This window comes from Panthera uncia, chromosome A2 (genome assembly GCF_023721935.1).
Source record: "Panthera uncia isolate 11264 chromosome A2, Puncia_PCG_1.0, whole genome shotgun sequence".
Taxonomy (NCBI): Eukaryota; Metazoa; Chordata; class Mammalia; order Carnivora; family Felidae; genus Panthera; species Panthera uncia.
Window position 1 is genome coordinate 73,400,497 of NC_064816.1, and position 16,441 is coordinate 73,416,937.

The following is a 16,441-nucleotide window of genomic DNA, read 5'->3' on the forward strand; positions in this document are numbered from 1 at the left end:
GAACCACGGTGCCATGGAACCTCCCAGCATGAAGCATGAAAGAGTAGAAGGGAAAGCGTCCAGGAAATATTGCCAGACAAGTGCTATTTCCCCACTTAAATTAATTTTACGTGTGGCCCAGACTGTCTCTGGATTGTAATTCACTCATTCATTCTATTGTGAAACAAATATTTAATGGCACATCCAGTTCTGGCATTTCGGAGTGAGCTCTGTGAGGCCTGCCCTCCCTGCTCTCCAAATCCAGTTGTGAGAAACGTCCACATGATCTCCAGGACAAACACCTCATGGGGCCCTAGAGGAACTCGTGGTCTGCTCCTTGTTGGGTGAAATTTGTGGGACTTGGAAAATTGGCTGCCATTATAGTTCCTTGTTTTTCATTGTTAAATGGCCTCAGAAAAATTCAAGAGGCGTCCATTTTAACTGATCACGTTTTCGATTGACCTTGTACTCGCGGGAACAACGTCTCTTTCATCGTCCCTATTGTGGAGAGCTCAGAGACTCTCTTCACAAGTGGTTTTGCCTCAGTATACAACAGCGGTCAATATACAAGGCTTAGTTGTTGTTAACTGTGGTAGGAGAGAGTGGAAGGAGCATATTTGCTCTTCTGAGGCCTTCCACAAAGATCAGTTCAAGGGCTTCTAAATACTCCAGCTGCTCTCCAGCTTTGTTGTCTGGCCTCTTGTCAATAGGCGCTTGTGCTCGTTCTGTGCAGGAGGAAACGTTGGCATTCATAAATTCCATTCAGCTAAGTCGTACCACGGTTTCTCTGTTTTGTGTTTGATTTTTACAAAGAGCCTAAGTTTAATGCATGGACTCATGGACTTTCTCTTTCAACCCACGGCTATTTCTATAGTCTTCATTGTAAGCTCTGCATAGATTTTCAGTAGTTAAAATTGTATCAGGGCTTTGAATATATCTGACGCGTGGGGCCAACACCCTGTGTTCGGTTGTTCCCTGTTGTAACTGATGAGAATGTATCAGCCCAAATGAAAGTAAAGCTTGGGAGAAACCTCAGGCTACACAGGGCATAGGAGGACTGATGGACTCATCCGTGTTTTAGGGTCCACTTAGTAATTGATGAAAGCATTGGTAGAGAAGGTTGAATGGCTTCTGGCTTATCAGGTTACTAATAGAATGTAATTGCTAGCCAGCTTCTGTAGTAAGCATTCATCTATAGACCCAGGAGAGAGAAGAAAAGATCTGAGAAATTGATCTACAAGTAACTTACATTTAGGGGGGAAAAAACAAAAACTTGCCCAACCTCCTGATACTGAGCTCCTTTATCCCTATGCCTTGCTGTGGATGGCAAACTAGGACAAAAAAGTGGGAGACTGTGACGTTGTGTAGAAATTTGGTGGAGACCTTCTGTCCCTGGATAGTAGTTATTCCATAGTGTTAAATCTATTTTAGCAACTTGGATTTCATCTTTGTGGTGGGAAATTTCAGAGAGTATTTTCCTCTCCAAAAATAAACACAAAAATGTTTCGTTCTATCTTACAATAATGAAGACAATTGGAGTGTGCCGCTCAACCCCCTCCTACCTGAATAGAACTCTCTGATTTTGAGACCGACCCTAGTTGCTGTGGGCACCGCGTGGAATTGCGATGGTTCAGATTACTCTGTGCCAGTGGGTTCTTGCAGTCCTGCAGCCGTGTTCTTAAATTTCTCTGCTTTTGCGCTTTTTCCTGAAACAGTCTGCAAGCACATCCGTCGCAGAATAGATATTCTTACTAAACTAGTAAGGAGGCAGCAAACCTTCTTTCTTCCAGAGACTCACAGTCTTGATATACTTGTTAAACTTTACTAGCATGGTCATCTAGATCATACAAGGGGGTAACCTTTCCTTTACTTCGGCATTTTTATCTGCCGTGCCTTTCTATAAAGAGAAGAGGTGTTGTATAATTGCAAAACAAGTCTTGCTTGTGTGATCAGACTTTTCATCTTCTTGGTGACCTTTGTAGATCTCTTAAAAATCACCAACTTGAGAATCAAGTTTGTGAAGCTCCACACTTTGGGAGATAACCTTTTGGATTCCCGGATGGAAATCAGGGAAAAGTATTACTATGCAGTTTATGATATGGTGGTTCGAGGAAATTGCTTCTGCTACGGTCATGCCAGCGAATGCGCCCCTGTGGATGGAATCAATGAAGAAGTAGAAGGAATGGTGAGTGAGTGCTGTGGGGGGGCTTTCTCCTTCATACAGATGATTCCGGAAAGCAATTTGAATCTCGTCTTACCTTAAACCTTGCACAATTTCTAGGGGTTTTACTTTTCCAGACTGACTTGGAGCTCTTTCCGCCATTACTGGTGGTTGATGGTTTTCTCTTTGTTAACGTTCTTAGACTGTGAGAATATAAAAGCTTTTCATTTCATGGGCGAAGAACTAGTTTGGGGAAATTGTTGCAGCAAGCTGCTACTACAATAGATATTTTTTTGTAGTCAGTAAGGAGGAAAAAGCTTTCTACGTAGCCAGTGCATCTTCTTTTCCTTTAGGGAAGATTAGACACCACAAACACCCCCATCTTTATGCTACAAGGCATAAAGTGATCCCAGTCCAGAAAACCTGGACATTTGAACCTGGAACTACGAAATATGATTTCTGAATCCAATGGGCTTTGTTTCTTTATATATTTCTTCTAGTTTCATTCTTTTCCCACTTTTATGCCAAATATACGTGTTGTCAAACTACGTACTTCTAAAAATTGGGGGTTTGGATGATTTGCCAAATGGAGAAAGTCGGGGTTATTTTACCAGTCTCTAAGTAAACTGCTAATTCTTATAGACCCACAGGATTTTACAGCTAAACAGGATTTATTCAGCCAATTATCCTTGTAAGAAGAGAGCAGGGATTAAATAGTTCACCAAAGGGCCCTAAGTAAATGGCAGATGGAAATTCAAATCTTACCCTCCTGGACTCTGCCCCAGGATTCCTTCCATTAGACATTGGGCCTCCCTCGTAGAAGAGTGTAAGGCTTCCTTACTTGCCGTTTGCTTTTTCAAAGATCATTAGTCCTCATCAAAGAAGGTCCAGGATTGAGTGTATTCAGCTGCCTGAAACTTCCGCCTTCATTCGCTCCAGTTAGAATATTTGCTACGTAGATAAAGTGGCATTTTCAATGGGGCCTCAAGGGAGGACCTGTCCTTGTAATCTCTTGCTACATCTTTCAGGGAATGCTAGGTAGATAATGTTTACTTTGCAGGATAACAAGCCTGGCATGTAGCTAAGTCCTACAGGCCCGTCACTGTCACGGGTCTCCGTACATTATGCTGTTAATTCAGACACTGTAGGGTCCTGTGGCATGTGCTTTGGGTCTGTTTTTCAGTCTGCAGAAAACTAGCTTGTAATGAGATGATTTTAGTCTTTTGCTCACTGCACTCTTGTCAAGGTGAGTCCAGGGCGGACCTGTCTGTCCTGTTCCTGAATTCCATTCTGTAGAAACTAGTGTTAAGGTGAGGTGCCTAAGTACATGCATATTTGGTAGACTGAAAGAATTTATCATTTACGTGCCTCAGGGGCTTAGGCATATCTTGCCAGAGACACAGTGCAAAAGAGTGCATCCTAGGCCCTTCACAAAGCAAAATAATTTATATTTTTCCCCCAAGATTTTAGATTTCCTTTCTTAAAGAAAAAAAGCAAATGTGAATGTGGCAAATGATTAATATTTTGAATCTCATTTCGGTTGGGGAAAAAAAATGAAGTGCTTTGCCTGAAGTCAAAAACAAAACAAAAGAAGCAGAAAAACCCATTCTGTTCTGTGACTTAGTGGTAAAATTTGCAGTAATGTGAGTTGGTTTCCAGTGGTATGCATACATTTAGTTCTGCATTATAACTTTTGTTGATTTCTCTTATAATAAGTTTCTTTTTGACATAGATTTTTTTTAACTCTTAAGTACCTAGTTTTTGTGTTTTGTGGGGCTTTTTTTGTTTTTTTGTTTTGTTTTGTTTTCTAATTTTTAAGTGACCGATTTTGTTCATCTGGGTTCTTTGATCCCTACTTCAGTGACATATATATTGAGTATCCATTATATAATAGGAACTGTTCCTAGAGATGGGAGTTCAAGCCACCAAAAAGACAGAACTCCCTTCAGGGAGGGACAGAATTAAAACAAATCTTCATTGCGCTGAGCTAGAGATGCGGATTAGTAGGAAAGGGGTTTATTGCTTCCACTGATTGTGGAGAAAACCTGGCCATCAGGTTGCATCTCTAACTTTGCTCCTTCCTGTTTGTGTAACTTTCAAGGTTCATGGGCACTGCATGTGCAGGCATAATACCAAGGGCTTAAACTGTGAACTGTGCATGGATTTCTACCACGATTTACCTTGGAGACCCGCTGAAGGTCGAAACAGCAATGCCTGTAAAAGTAAGTCTCCGTCAGAGGGATGTCCAGACTCCAGGACCCATTTTCTGATTAGAGCTACTATAAGAGTACGTGACTTTTGCAAAAGGAAGAAAAGTTAGTACCCTTTTGCCAGCGTCACCCAGATACTCTTAGGAAACCAATATCCACTCAGTTCAATCAATACATTAGCATTCAGAGCAGTAGCCAGGGGCTTGGCAGACTTAGAAGTTGGAGATGTTGTCCCTGACACTGTACCTGTCTCAAAGGCAAGAGGAGCGTGAGAGAAAAATGAGAGAAAAATACGGCACGGTAGATCACTAAGGTGTAAGAGTTGTTGGCCCTGTCTCTGTGCCAGTCTGGCTGCAGCCCATGGCATACGTCTGGCCAGCTGGCCAGCCCGGTGGCATTCTCTGGGCAGACGTGTAGTTTGAAACACCTCCCCGCCCCCCACAGTGATTGCAATGCCTGCCCCTTCCCCCACTGAGGCCTGATCTAGAAGTTCAGAAACCAGTGAGGGCTGGAGTGGTCAAGGATTGTTATTAAGTACAACCCTTTGATGATAGCTGAGACTGTTGAGGTAAGAAGAAGAAAGGGAGGTGGGGGGGGGAGGGAGAGAGGGAGGGGGAAGCAGGAAGGAGTTCAGATAAGGAGAACCGAGCAAAGCCTAAAGCCCCAAGGACGTTCTTCTTAGGACCAACGCCGAGTCTGCCCTGGGAGATGATTCCGACATTTAATTCAACAGGTGTGTCAAGGGCAGTTCCCTGCTAGGCACCCAGAGTCTGTCGGTGGATACCTCGCAGCCCCTCCGTACGGGAGGTTGTGTTGCAGGAGGGAGAGGATGAGGCCAGAGTGTAGAGCCCTGTGAGGGCCAATCGAAGTTAGGCTTCGTTGTGAGAAGACAGAGGAGTCCATGTGGGTCACAGAGCAGAGAGTGAGATGATGTGACAGCCGGGTTGGACCAAGAGGGCTGCCCAGTGGGCCAGCAGAGGGTCAGAAGGCCGGCCAGATGGCTGTTGCACAGACCTTAATTCTCACTGAAGAGCCTGCTCGCGTGAGCTGGTGGGAATGGGAAGGAAGAGCATCACCTTGACACCACACTCCCCAGAGCTGGCGGCCCAGCCAGGCTTTCCCAGAAGTATCGCCTAGAAGGTCCTCTGGAGGGGTGTGTTCCCACCCTGAGTGGCACCCAGAGGCGTCCTCCACATCGTGGCTACCAGGGGCAATCCTTTCCCCCAAGTTTTCCACTCTTTGCTTCGAAGCCCGTTCTCTTCCAAAACGGGCAGATTGTTCAGTTATTTCATAAAGCTTACCCTTGGAAGGCTTCCAGCATGATGTCAGGCGGACATGTCCTTTTCCACGGGCCCCTAAGTGTTAGCTGCCTGAACTTCATCCCCGCTTTCCAAAATGAGTTTCTTCCTGGCACTCCCTCCTCCATTGGTAAGTAGATCTAAAAAAGGCTTTACTTGACATTGGCCTTGTCACACAGAGTGTAACTGCAATGAACATTCGAGCTCGTGCCACTTTGACATGGCCGTGTACTTGGCCACCGGAAATGTAAGCGGAGGGGTGTGTGATGACTGTCAGCACAACACCATGGGACGCAACTGTGAACAGTGCAAGCCGTTTTACTTCCAGCACCCGGAGAGAGACGTCCGAGACCCTCACCTCTGTGAACGTACGTAGGGCAATTTCATGACGTTTTCCGTCCTCTTTCAATTTGATTTTTTTTTTTTTGATGTTTATTCATTTTTGAGAGAGAGGGACAGAGCGTGAGCAGGGGAGGGGCAGAGAGAGAGAGGGAGACACAGAATCTGAAGCAGGCTCCAGGCTCTGAGCTGTCAGCACAGAGCCCAGTGTGGGGCTTGAACTCACGAGCTGTCAAATCATAACCTGAGCTGAAGTCGGACACGTAATCAGCTGAGCCACCTTTCAGTTTGAATAGGCTGGTGACCACCATCCTCTCGGGACTCCTGGTATGAGCATGAGACTCCGCTTTATTTTAACTGCTACATAGGATGCTGGCAGCAGAAGCTGCCTGGCACCTTCTCTTCTTTAGTCTATTTCTGTGACCTTCCGAGGGGCCGACGGGAACGTGTGTTTATACAAACACTCACATTGTTACCTGGTGCTTTTTGTTCTTCTTAGGGTGTACCTGTGACCCAGCTGGATCTCAGAATGGGGGAATCTGTGACAGTTACACCGATTTTTCTGCTGGTCTCATTGCCGGCCAGTGTCGGTGTAAATTACACGTGGAAGGAGAACATTGTGAACTTTGCAAAGAGGGCTTCTACGGCTTAAGTGCTGAAGATCCATTTGGTTGTAAATGTAAGCGCATTTGTGAAAAAGTTGGGGTGTTCTCGTGGACGCTGTTCCCGTTTGACTTTGCAGTTCTAAATCCAGACCACCTCTTGGCGCTCACTTGGTTTGTGTTTCTTTGCTTTATTTTATCTTTAATTAAGCTTGTGCCTGCAATCCTCTGGGAACGATTCCTGGCGGGAATCCTTGTGATTCTGAGACTGGTTACTGCTACTGTAAGCGTCTGGTGACAGGACAGCATTGTGACCAGTGTCTGGTAGGTAAATCCTGATTACATGGGATGAGGAGTTCGTGAAGGTGGCAGGTTTTAGTGGAGAATGCCTTTCGCTACTGCAGACCCTACCATCAATCACCCTTATATATAAATGTTAAAAGACACAAGCCATTCACAGAAGAATTGCCAATGAATTGATTTTAACAAGATATTCACTGTCGCTGTTAGAATTATAAAAACCACAGCGACATCCCATTTTTATAGACAGAACTAACGAGTTTTTAAAAATGGGGATGCTAACTATTAGAGAGGACATAATGAGGGGCTGGTCCTCTAAGCTGCTGATGGAAATGCACAGTGGTTCATACTTGGCAAAGAAAGCATTTTAGAAATATGTTATCAGTAGCCTGTAGAAATGCACGTACCCTTTGACCCGGTAATCCCCCTTCTGGGAATCTTTCCTAATGAAATGAGCAGAAAATTGGACAGAAATGTATTCGCCAGAAGACTCATTGCATCTTGTACTAATCATAGCCAAAAACCATGGAAGGAACGGTGGGGAAAATAGTAAACTAAATTTGGGGGTTTGTATACAGTGTGATACTCAGCTGCCATTGAAAATGACAGTAACGTGAGGAAATGCTTATGCTGGTATTAAAAAATACATATATAGGATGTGAGTAGTACCTTGACTATGTAGGAAAAAAATTCATCAAGAAAAACAAAATCTGGGAGGAAATACACTAAAAAGTTCACTGTGGTGATTCTGGGTAGAGTAATTCCGAGAGTAATTTTTTAAATTATTCCATGTTTTATAACGTTGTTATGAATCCCTTTATAATTTGTGAGAGGGGTTCCACTGACCCCAAATTATGTTTATGACCTATAGGCACATTCGCCTATATCCAGATGCTTAAAGTAAATTTCTGGAAGTCTGATTTAAATCAATGGACCTGGTTTTTATGTGTTCATTAGGAAATAGATATTTATTAAGGTGCAGAGAGCTCTTCTCCCCTACATGGATTCTGTTCCATTTCTTTTTATTTCCATCTCCAGTGCTTTCAGGATTCAGTGATTTTCTCCCCTTTCAGTTGTGAAAATACTTGCTTTATGCCATTTGGACGCAGATAAATCCTTGAAGAGCTTTGCTTATGAGGTTTTTGACAGGCTGAACTTATGGAAAATTTAAAGGCCTGCCAAGTGGTTGCCAAAAGTCTCTTACTGCCAGAGTACTTCTAATGAACAAGATTGGCCTCTTAGCTGCTTGCTCATATTAATAACTGGACAAAGGCTGTTGGCTTGGAAAAGCAGCTGTTCTGATCTGGCGTTACATGATGATGGCCCCAGCAACCTGCAGCTTGGGTTTCTTGAATTCAGAATGTTTATACTCCTTCCCCTTGTAGGCTTTGTGCTTTCACGGTACAAAAGTGCATTTGGTGGATCAACCCAGACATGCCATAACTTGTTCCTTGTTGAGTCTATTGTGTAATTATGGGAACCCACCTTTCGATGTTAAATCTTTTATTCTGCAGCCGGAGCACTGGGGCTTGAGCAATGATTTGGATGGATGTCGACCTTGTGACTGTGACCTTGGAGGGGCTTTAAACAACAGGTGAGTGAAGCTACACTTTCGCTCTGGTGCTCAGTCCCCTCAGTAGTAAGCCCTCCTGACCTCTAGGAGCCGTGGGATGCTCGGTGTCTCTGAAGGAGGCGAAGTGCGTTCCCCTTGACTGTGAGGGGCCGACCATCGCTTTCACCTGGGGTCTTAGTGTTTGCAAAGATCGGTTGTCCCAAGTTAGCTTTGAAGCCCTCAAGTACATTTCTGTTTCTTGGCTTTTAATAGCGTTGTGGTTAGTTTTGTACTTTACAGTGTTTTTAAAATTTTGGAAACAATGTATGCCCATCGTTTAAAAGAAAAACATTCCAACAGCTAAGGCAGATGTCCTGCCCTTCCCCTCCCCCACCCCCCATCCGCGGCTGCAAGTGCCACTGTTAGGAGTTTCTCATAGTCGAGAAACTAATAATAGAGATCAGAATACCTATTAAAAATGACAATATCTTGTCATCCTTTCATTTCTTCTTAGTTCCCTACAAATTTTAGGATCGGTTGTTCTAGCTCTGTGAAGAAAGCTGGTGTTACTTTGATAGGTGTTGCGTTGAATATGTAGATTACTTTGCATAGTATCGACATTTTCACAACGTTTGTTCTTCCAATCCAGGAGCATGGAATATTTTTCCATTTTTTTTGTGTGTGTGTTTCTTCAATTTCTTTCATAAGCTTTCTATAGTTTTCAGTGTATAGATTTTTCACCTCTTTGGTTAGGTTTATTCCTAAGTATCGGTTGGTTTTTGGTGCACCTCTCATTTCTTTTTAAATAACATGTTAGATTTAAAAAAATACATTTCAACATGTATTCATGTGCCTCTTTCTTTTTAACAGCATGTATTCATCTACCTCTTCTTTTTTTCTTGGTATTCTGTCATGGGAAATTGCCACAACTTATCTCCTGTTTTTGTTTTTGTTTTTGTTTTTGTTTTTGTTTTTGTTTTTGTTTTGTATAGATGAGGTTCCCAGCAATGGAACGGCTAAGTCAAGTACATGTGTGTTTTTTATTTTTATAGAGATTGTTAGATTATTCTCCAGATTGTGCTAATATTTTTCCAGCCACCTGGTTACAAAAGCACATTTTTCCCCAGCCCCACCAGCAGTTGGTATACTCCTTTTTCACCAACCTAAAAGATGGAAAGTGAGGGGCACTTGGCTGGCTCTGTTGGTAGAATGTGTGACTCCTGATCTCAGGGTCGTGAATTTGAGCCCCATGTTGGGTATGGAGCCTACTGTAAAAAATTAACTAATTAAAAAAAAATGCACAGAAATTGAAGTCCCATTAAAAATTTTTTTTTTAATGTTTATTTTTGGAAGCGAGAGAGAGCACAAGCAGGGGAAGGGCAGAGAGAGAGGGAGACACAGAATCCGAAGCAGGCTCCAGGCCCCGAGCTGTCAGCACAGAGCCCAATGTGGGGCTCGAACTCATGGATCATGAGATCCTGACCTGAGCGGAAGTCAGATGCTTAACTGACTGAGCCACCCAGGGGCCCCAAAGAACTCCCGTTTTGATTTGTGTTAAGAATCTTTTCATTTTCTTCTTCTTTCTGGTTTTAATTTTTTTTCCAACCTCTGAGTCTATTAACGAAAATTGCATGCAATCACTTTTAGTTATCAAGACACGTTGGTATCCCTTGAACAGATGAGGTGCAAGCTCTACCAAAAATTAATCCCTGTACACATTTGGCAAGATGTAGATTTGTAGGAGTTACATGAACCACCTTTGAGTCAAAGAGAATGTTGGCCTCTGTAAGTGGGTCGGACTAAGAACATCTGGTAGAGACAGTGTTAAGTGGCGTCTAAGGGGATAGGCAGATGTTTCCTTGTGGCCTGAATCTCCCCTGAGAGAGCAAGCTGAAGTCATCAAGCAAGCTCCGTGTACTCCCCAAACTGACTGTCTTACAAGACTGTTTCCCAACACCGTCGTAGTCTGCTGGGAAGGAATGGGATTTTAGGCAGCAAGAACATGTTCTGTTTGGCGTCTGCATTTGGGTTGGTTCCATTCCAGACGCTGCAGTAAACTCAGTACAGCATGTAGCCTCTGGGACTCCAGTGTGAATTTCTGTTCTTAGAAAACCTCCAGAGGGGAGGAAGCAAGGACAGTTCCATAAAAGCAGGGAAGAAAAACTGCTAGTCTGCTTCTGGAATCACGTCTCCGACTCTCCTTTGTGACTCCCAGAACACCTGCTGATTCCTTTAGTAATTGATTGCTCAATTCAAAGCTGTCATCATTCCTAAAATCCTTCTTGATTAGATGAAAGTGGCCTACATTGTTCTCCAAATGATGTCATGAATTCAAGAGTGTCCTATGTGCCTTTACCCTAAATGGTTTCTGTTACTTACACTCCCTTCCTCTGTTTCTCTATTGCACACACATTTCCTGTCTCTAAACTGCCCACACATGGCCCCTGGCCTGTTCCTTTGTCTCTCCTGCAAGAATTTATAGAACTCAGACACTCTAATCAAGAGAGTTTATGAAGTAAAAAATTTTAGGGAAGATTTTAAAGCAGGTAATTTGATCTTCCTAGCATGATTGATGAGATACCCTATTTTTTTGGCATCACTGATGAAAAAAAAATAAGAGCCTTTTTTTTTTTAACGTTTTATTTTTGAGAGAGGGAGCGAGAGAGACTGAGTGTCAGTGGGGGAAGGGCAGAGAGAGACAGAGGAGACACAGAATCTAAAGCAGACTGCAGGCTCTGAGCTGTCAGCACAGAGCCTAATGCAAGGCTCGAACTCATGAACTTTGAGATCATGACCTGAGCCAAAGTCGGATGTTTCACTGACTGAGCCACCCAGGCACCCCAAAAATAAGAACCTTTAAATATTTCTCTACCTCTGTGACTCTGCAGTGTTTCGTAGCGATCCTTTTCGAAGTTTGCCCCCATGAGGACTTTCCCCATGAGGACTTTCTCTAGGAGCCCCATACAGTGATAGAAGATCCAATTAAGTCTTGGGAAACACCAATTCTGCTAGAAGAATGCTTGGTGCATAGTGGGCACTGAGGAGAGATACTTGCTGGGTGATTGTTTTATTGCAGCCATGCATAAATATCTTCTACCTGGTAATATTCCTTTGCTCTGCCATAGGTACATGGTAGGTAATGGAATAAACGTTGATCAAGAAAAAGAATTTGAGAAACAGAAGATATTTATGAGATAAAAACAAATTATGCACTCTTTTGGACAGGCAGTCTCTGGTTGTGACCCCAAACATTCCTCAGGTACTTTGGCCAGGAGCAGAATTAAACGTGAAAACCATGTCAAGTGGAAAAATGTTTTGTGTAATGAGTCAAATGGTTTTGTTTGTGTGGAATAAAATTTTAGCAATCCAGGTCGATCACGTTGACAGGTAATCTGAATTGTGGAATATTTTAGAGAAGACCCATTTTAAGCAATGTGGGTTAAGCCAGGCTAACGAAGCTTTGCCTAGTAAATAACCTGCTTTAATAAATAGGAATGGTTGCTAGGTAAATGCTACTTGCAAGTGTTGGAAAACATTGAAAAATAGAAACGATTTTATAGCATCCTTTAAAATTTATTGCCTCGGTTAAATTTAGAGCTTTGGTGTCTGGCTTGAAGCCCACCACTCTTTTGAAGATTTCTGCTTCCTGAACTGATGACCCCAACCTTCCTTGGATGTTTCAACAACACATTACTTCTGTACTGCTTTCAGCACTTAGTGAATTCTGCTCTGTGTTATCGCTATTTGTATTTTAAAGGTCTCTAGACAGAGATTGGGTCTTTTTTTTTTTTTTTTTGAGAGAGAGAGTGTGCATGTGCGAGTGGGGGAGGGGCAGAGAAAGAGGGAGAGTGAGGATCTCAAGCAGGCTCCACACTCAGTGCCGAGCCCCGTAGGCTCAATCTCCCGAACCATGAGATCATGACCTGAGCCAAAATCAAGAATTGGACGCTTAACCAACTGAGGCACCCAGGCACCACACAAAGGATTGTGTCTTGTTTGTTTTCTCATCCTTCTCCATACTCAGCATCGGGGGCCTTGTGGATGCCCAATAAGTGAGGAGCTGAAATTCATTATACTTTGAAACCAGAGCAGAAGTTAATCCATGTTTTCACCCGTGTATTGAGTGATAATGGTATCTCACCAGTTGTTAATTACTGTGGTGGCTGGATGTAAAGAGATTATAGAACACATTTAAGAAACTATCCTCATTGGTTAGGAGGCTGGGAGAGAAGGCCTGGACTGCTGGACCCTGGACTGCTGACTGCTGATCAGTGTGGAATCAGAATTATGGAAGAGATACCAGTGTTGAATAGAGTGGTGGTTCTTATGAATGATGATGTTTTCCCGTTTTTTGTGCCTAATTTCTTAGTAATAGAGAAAAGTTGAAACTAAACAGTATTGTCTCTGCTCATCGCTATTTAAATGAAATAGAATTTCCCTTCCAGTAGAATTTTTGTAAACAAGTGGCTAATTTCTACATTTATGGGAAATCTGTTTTTAATAATCTAGGCCTTTAGCCACTGGAAAAAAAAAATTGGTCTTGTATTAGTTTTCTTTTGCTGGCATCGTAAATTACTGCAACTTCGTGGCCTAAGACAACATAAGTTTATTATCTTACAGTTCTGTATGTCAGACACGGCCAGCCTTTCTGGAATAAAATCAAGATGTTGGTAGGGCTGTGTTTATGTCTGAAGGCCCTAGGGGAGAATCTGTTTCCTGCTCATTGGAGTTGTTGGCAGAATTCAGTTTGTTTCAGCTATAGGAGGAGATTCCTGATACCCTGCTGGCTGTCAGCTAGGGGCCATTCCCAGCTCCTCGAGGCTGTCCACATCCCTTGACTCACAACTCCCATCTTCGAAGCCAACAACGGTGGGTCAGATCCTCCTCAAGTCCCATCTCTCTGACCCACTTCTCTGCCTGCCTTTTCCACTTTTAAGAAATCATGTGATTAGATTCAGCAACTCTGGATAATCTCCCCATCTCAAGATCCTTAACCTCAGTCACATTGGCAACCCCCCTGGTGCCATATGAAATCACCTATCAGCGGATTTGGGGGATAATGATCAGTTATTATTCTTGGGGGGGGCCGTTATTTCTGCCTGCCACGGGGGCTGACTTATTTTGCCGTCCATCATTATTCTACCTTACTGATGCAGCAAATGGAACCTGTATCTAGTTATAGGGAAATTTCGTGGTATGGGGGTCAAGTGTACCATTTCTGCCTGATAGGGTTTTTACTTGAACACAAGAAGGATGATTACATGTAATCTTTTGTCTCACTATGGAGGAGGCAGGATTTGAGCTTCATTTTGGAAAGCTGAGAGAGGTTTGGGAGGTGTGATGGGTGGGCAGGAGGACCTTCCAGCTGGGAGGGGGAAGACAGGCAAAGGTCCGGAGATAGAGTGAGTGTAACATATGCTCAAGACCTGGTCTGACCGTGACCGTCTCCGTTCACATTCCCCCTCTTTCAGCCTGTCATTCCTGTCCTCTCTTTGCCTGTCAGGATCCCCTGCCACCTTCAGAGCATGGCTTCTATGACGCTCCTCATAGAAGCCTCCTCTATGGATGCACCCTCAACCAGGTGAAGGGTGGCTTCCTCTGCAGCCTATATCTTCACTGTAGCTCTGTGTAGGTACTCAGTGCATTTTGCTTTGCTGCAGTGGTCCCTTACTTTACAGTTTATCCCCTGCCCCCCCCCCCAGTTCGACTGGTAGTTCTTCAGGGCAAGAACTATTTTCCTCCCATTTTTCCTTCTCCATATCCTTCAGAAATAATAGACTCGCCAAGGAGGTATAGATGGATTCAGAGGAAAAGTGACAGCGGGCGAAAATGTGAGGGTGTTGGCACCAGGGCCAGTATTGGCTCCATAAGTACTTGTGAAAGAAGGTGAGGGGTCTGGCTCACCGGAAAACAAAGGGTGGCCACCAGAAAGAGTAGCAGTGGTCTTCAGAGGATGGTTGTGGAGGCTGCTGGAAACCAGGCAGAGGCATCAGGAGTTGTGGGAGGCTGCTAGAGGGACAGGTATGGCACGATGACATGCTGGACGGTGGTTGTGGCAGTGACAGCAAGATGACACTTCTGAGCTGAAAGACCTCTCGAAATAAGACTTGGATATCGAGGATGAAGGACAAGGAAGGTCTGTCTCGCCCCAAGTCAGAAGAATTTTAAATGTGGCAGTAAGAGCAGAGCTGAGGGTAAGTCAGTGTGAGAGGTGACGAGGTGAGTTAGAGATGACAGCGGGATGGCCGTGGTCCCCTTCGTGGCTGGAAATGGACGAGTCGAGCAGAGCTGAGTGAGGGCCAGAACCTAGGTGCATAGAGGCAGGTGGAGCCACAGGAATGCATTCACTAGAGGAGTAAGTGTCCAGTGGAGCCAGGCCTGTCGGAGACCACGCTTCACGTCTGTGGGCACAGAGGCACGTGATCGCCAGGGCAGATGTTACGGGAACTCCTTCCATGTGACCGGGTTCTCGTGAGTGGTTTCATCTTCAGAATTAGGAATTCTGCGTCTGCTCGTCTTTATCCTTCACCGTCATTTGCTTGTTCTCTGGTGATGGCAGGTGAGGAATCGAGTTGTTTTCTTCTTTGGCGGTTCCTGTTTTACACATTCATTCCCTCAGGAAGGAAGGATTTTCTCTTGTCCGTATGACGTAATGCCTGATGCCTAAGTTTTTGAAAATGACTCTGTTGGTGGACTGTGCCAGAAGATGGCTAGGTCCCAACTACAGCAAGCATTCCTCCTCTGGGAATTGGCTACAGGAGGTTAAGTACTCATGCCTCTGGGTTAGAAGCCATTCACGTGATCTGCAGGAAGAAGACTTTGCGGGGGGGACCATGGCAGGGCCGTTGGGGACATTGGTAATAAGCCTGGAAGCGTTCCGTCTTCCCATGAGTTGTAACTTGCCTTAGGTACTTGGTTTAAAATGCACTTTGGGAGGCACCTAGGTGGCTCAGTCAGTTGAGCATTTGACTTGATAGCAACCCAGGTCACGATCTCATGGTTGGTGGCATCAGGTCCCGCATCCGGCTCTGTGATGACAGCGCGGAACCTGCTTAGGATTCTGTCTGTCTCTCTCTCTTCCCCTTCCCCACTTGCACGCATGCACTTTCTCTCAAAAATAATCATTTAAAAAATTAAATAAAATGAACTTTGGGATGAGGAAAAAATTTGAACTCTGGGAGTGGGTTTAAAGTAACAATTCCAAATCCCATCTTGACTTCAACAAAGTAAAAAATGGCCACCTATAATTTGGTTTTACCTTGTGCACAAGAGAAAGGAGACATAGCCTGAGAACAAACCAAATATGTTCTAGTCTATCCAGAGGGCTTTATTTGAAACAACATGTCAAATTAAAAAAAAAAAAAAGTTTGGGGTGCCTGTGTGGCTCGGTTAGTTGAGTGTCTGACTCTTGATTTCCCAGGGTCAGGGGAGTAAGCCCGTGTCGTGCTCCACGCTGAGTGTGGAGCCTGCTTGGGATTCTTTCTCTCTCCCTCTCTCTTTGGCCCTCTCCCCTGCTTACACTTTATTTCTCTCTCTCAAAAAAAAAAAAAGTTCTATCATTTACATTAAATCTATTTTATTTGTTCATATTTTGTATTCAAAATGCCTATCCCTACGCATTCTGTTTGTTCAACCAGTGTTTGAGTGTGATCGGTGTGCAGAGGGCTGCGCCAGGTCCCAGGAGGGGGACAGGGGCGTGACCGAGGTGAAGGAGGCATGGTTCCGCCTTTCAAGCAATCTGCCATCTGGTAGAGGCTCAGACGGATCTAGAGAGAAAGTGTCGAGAGAAAGTGATAACTGTCTTGACGGTGCAGGTAGAGAAAGCACCATGTGAGAATAGCGGGGGACCAAAGCAGACACCATGACAGAGACGAACTGGGCTTGGAAAGGCAGGTAGGATTTGAAGACCAGTTCTTGCTTTAATGACCAGTTACTACGTGACACGCTTTGTTGTACGTGTTGTGACTACATCGTTTCTCCTGCAGGGAGGTGGTGGCAGG

General features: G+C 44.2%; 1 protein-coding gene across 1 annotated transcript in view; it reads left to right on the plus strand.

Annotated features, from left to right (window-relative positions):
* The window catches only part of LAMB1 (laminin subunit beta 1), a 74,362-nt gene that overhangs the window by 16,627 nt on the left and 41,294 nt on the right, over positions 1-16,441 (plus strand). Inside the window, exons 7-12 of the mRNA XM_049641327.1 lie at positions 1,962-2,164; positions 4,242-4,362; positions 5,828-6,016; positions 6,487-6,666; positions 6,801-6,913; positions 8,404-8,483. Coding sequence (XP_049497284.1) covers positions 1,962-2,164; positions 4,242-4,362; positions 5,828-6,016; positions 6,487-6,666; positions 6,801-6,913; positions 8,404-8,483 — 886 coding nt within the window. The remainder of the gene's footprint in view (positions 1-1,961; positions 2,165-4,241; positions 4,363-5,827; positions 6,017-6,486; positions 6,667-6,800; positions 6,914-8,403; positions 8,484-16,441) is intronic.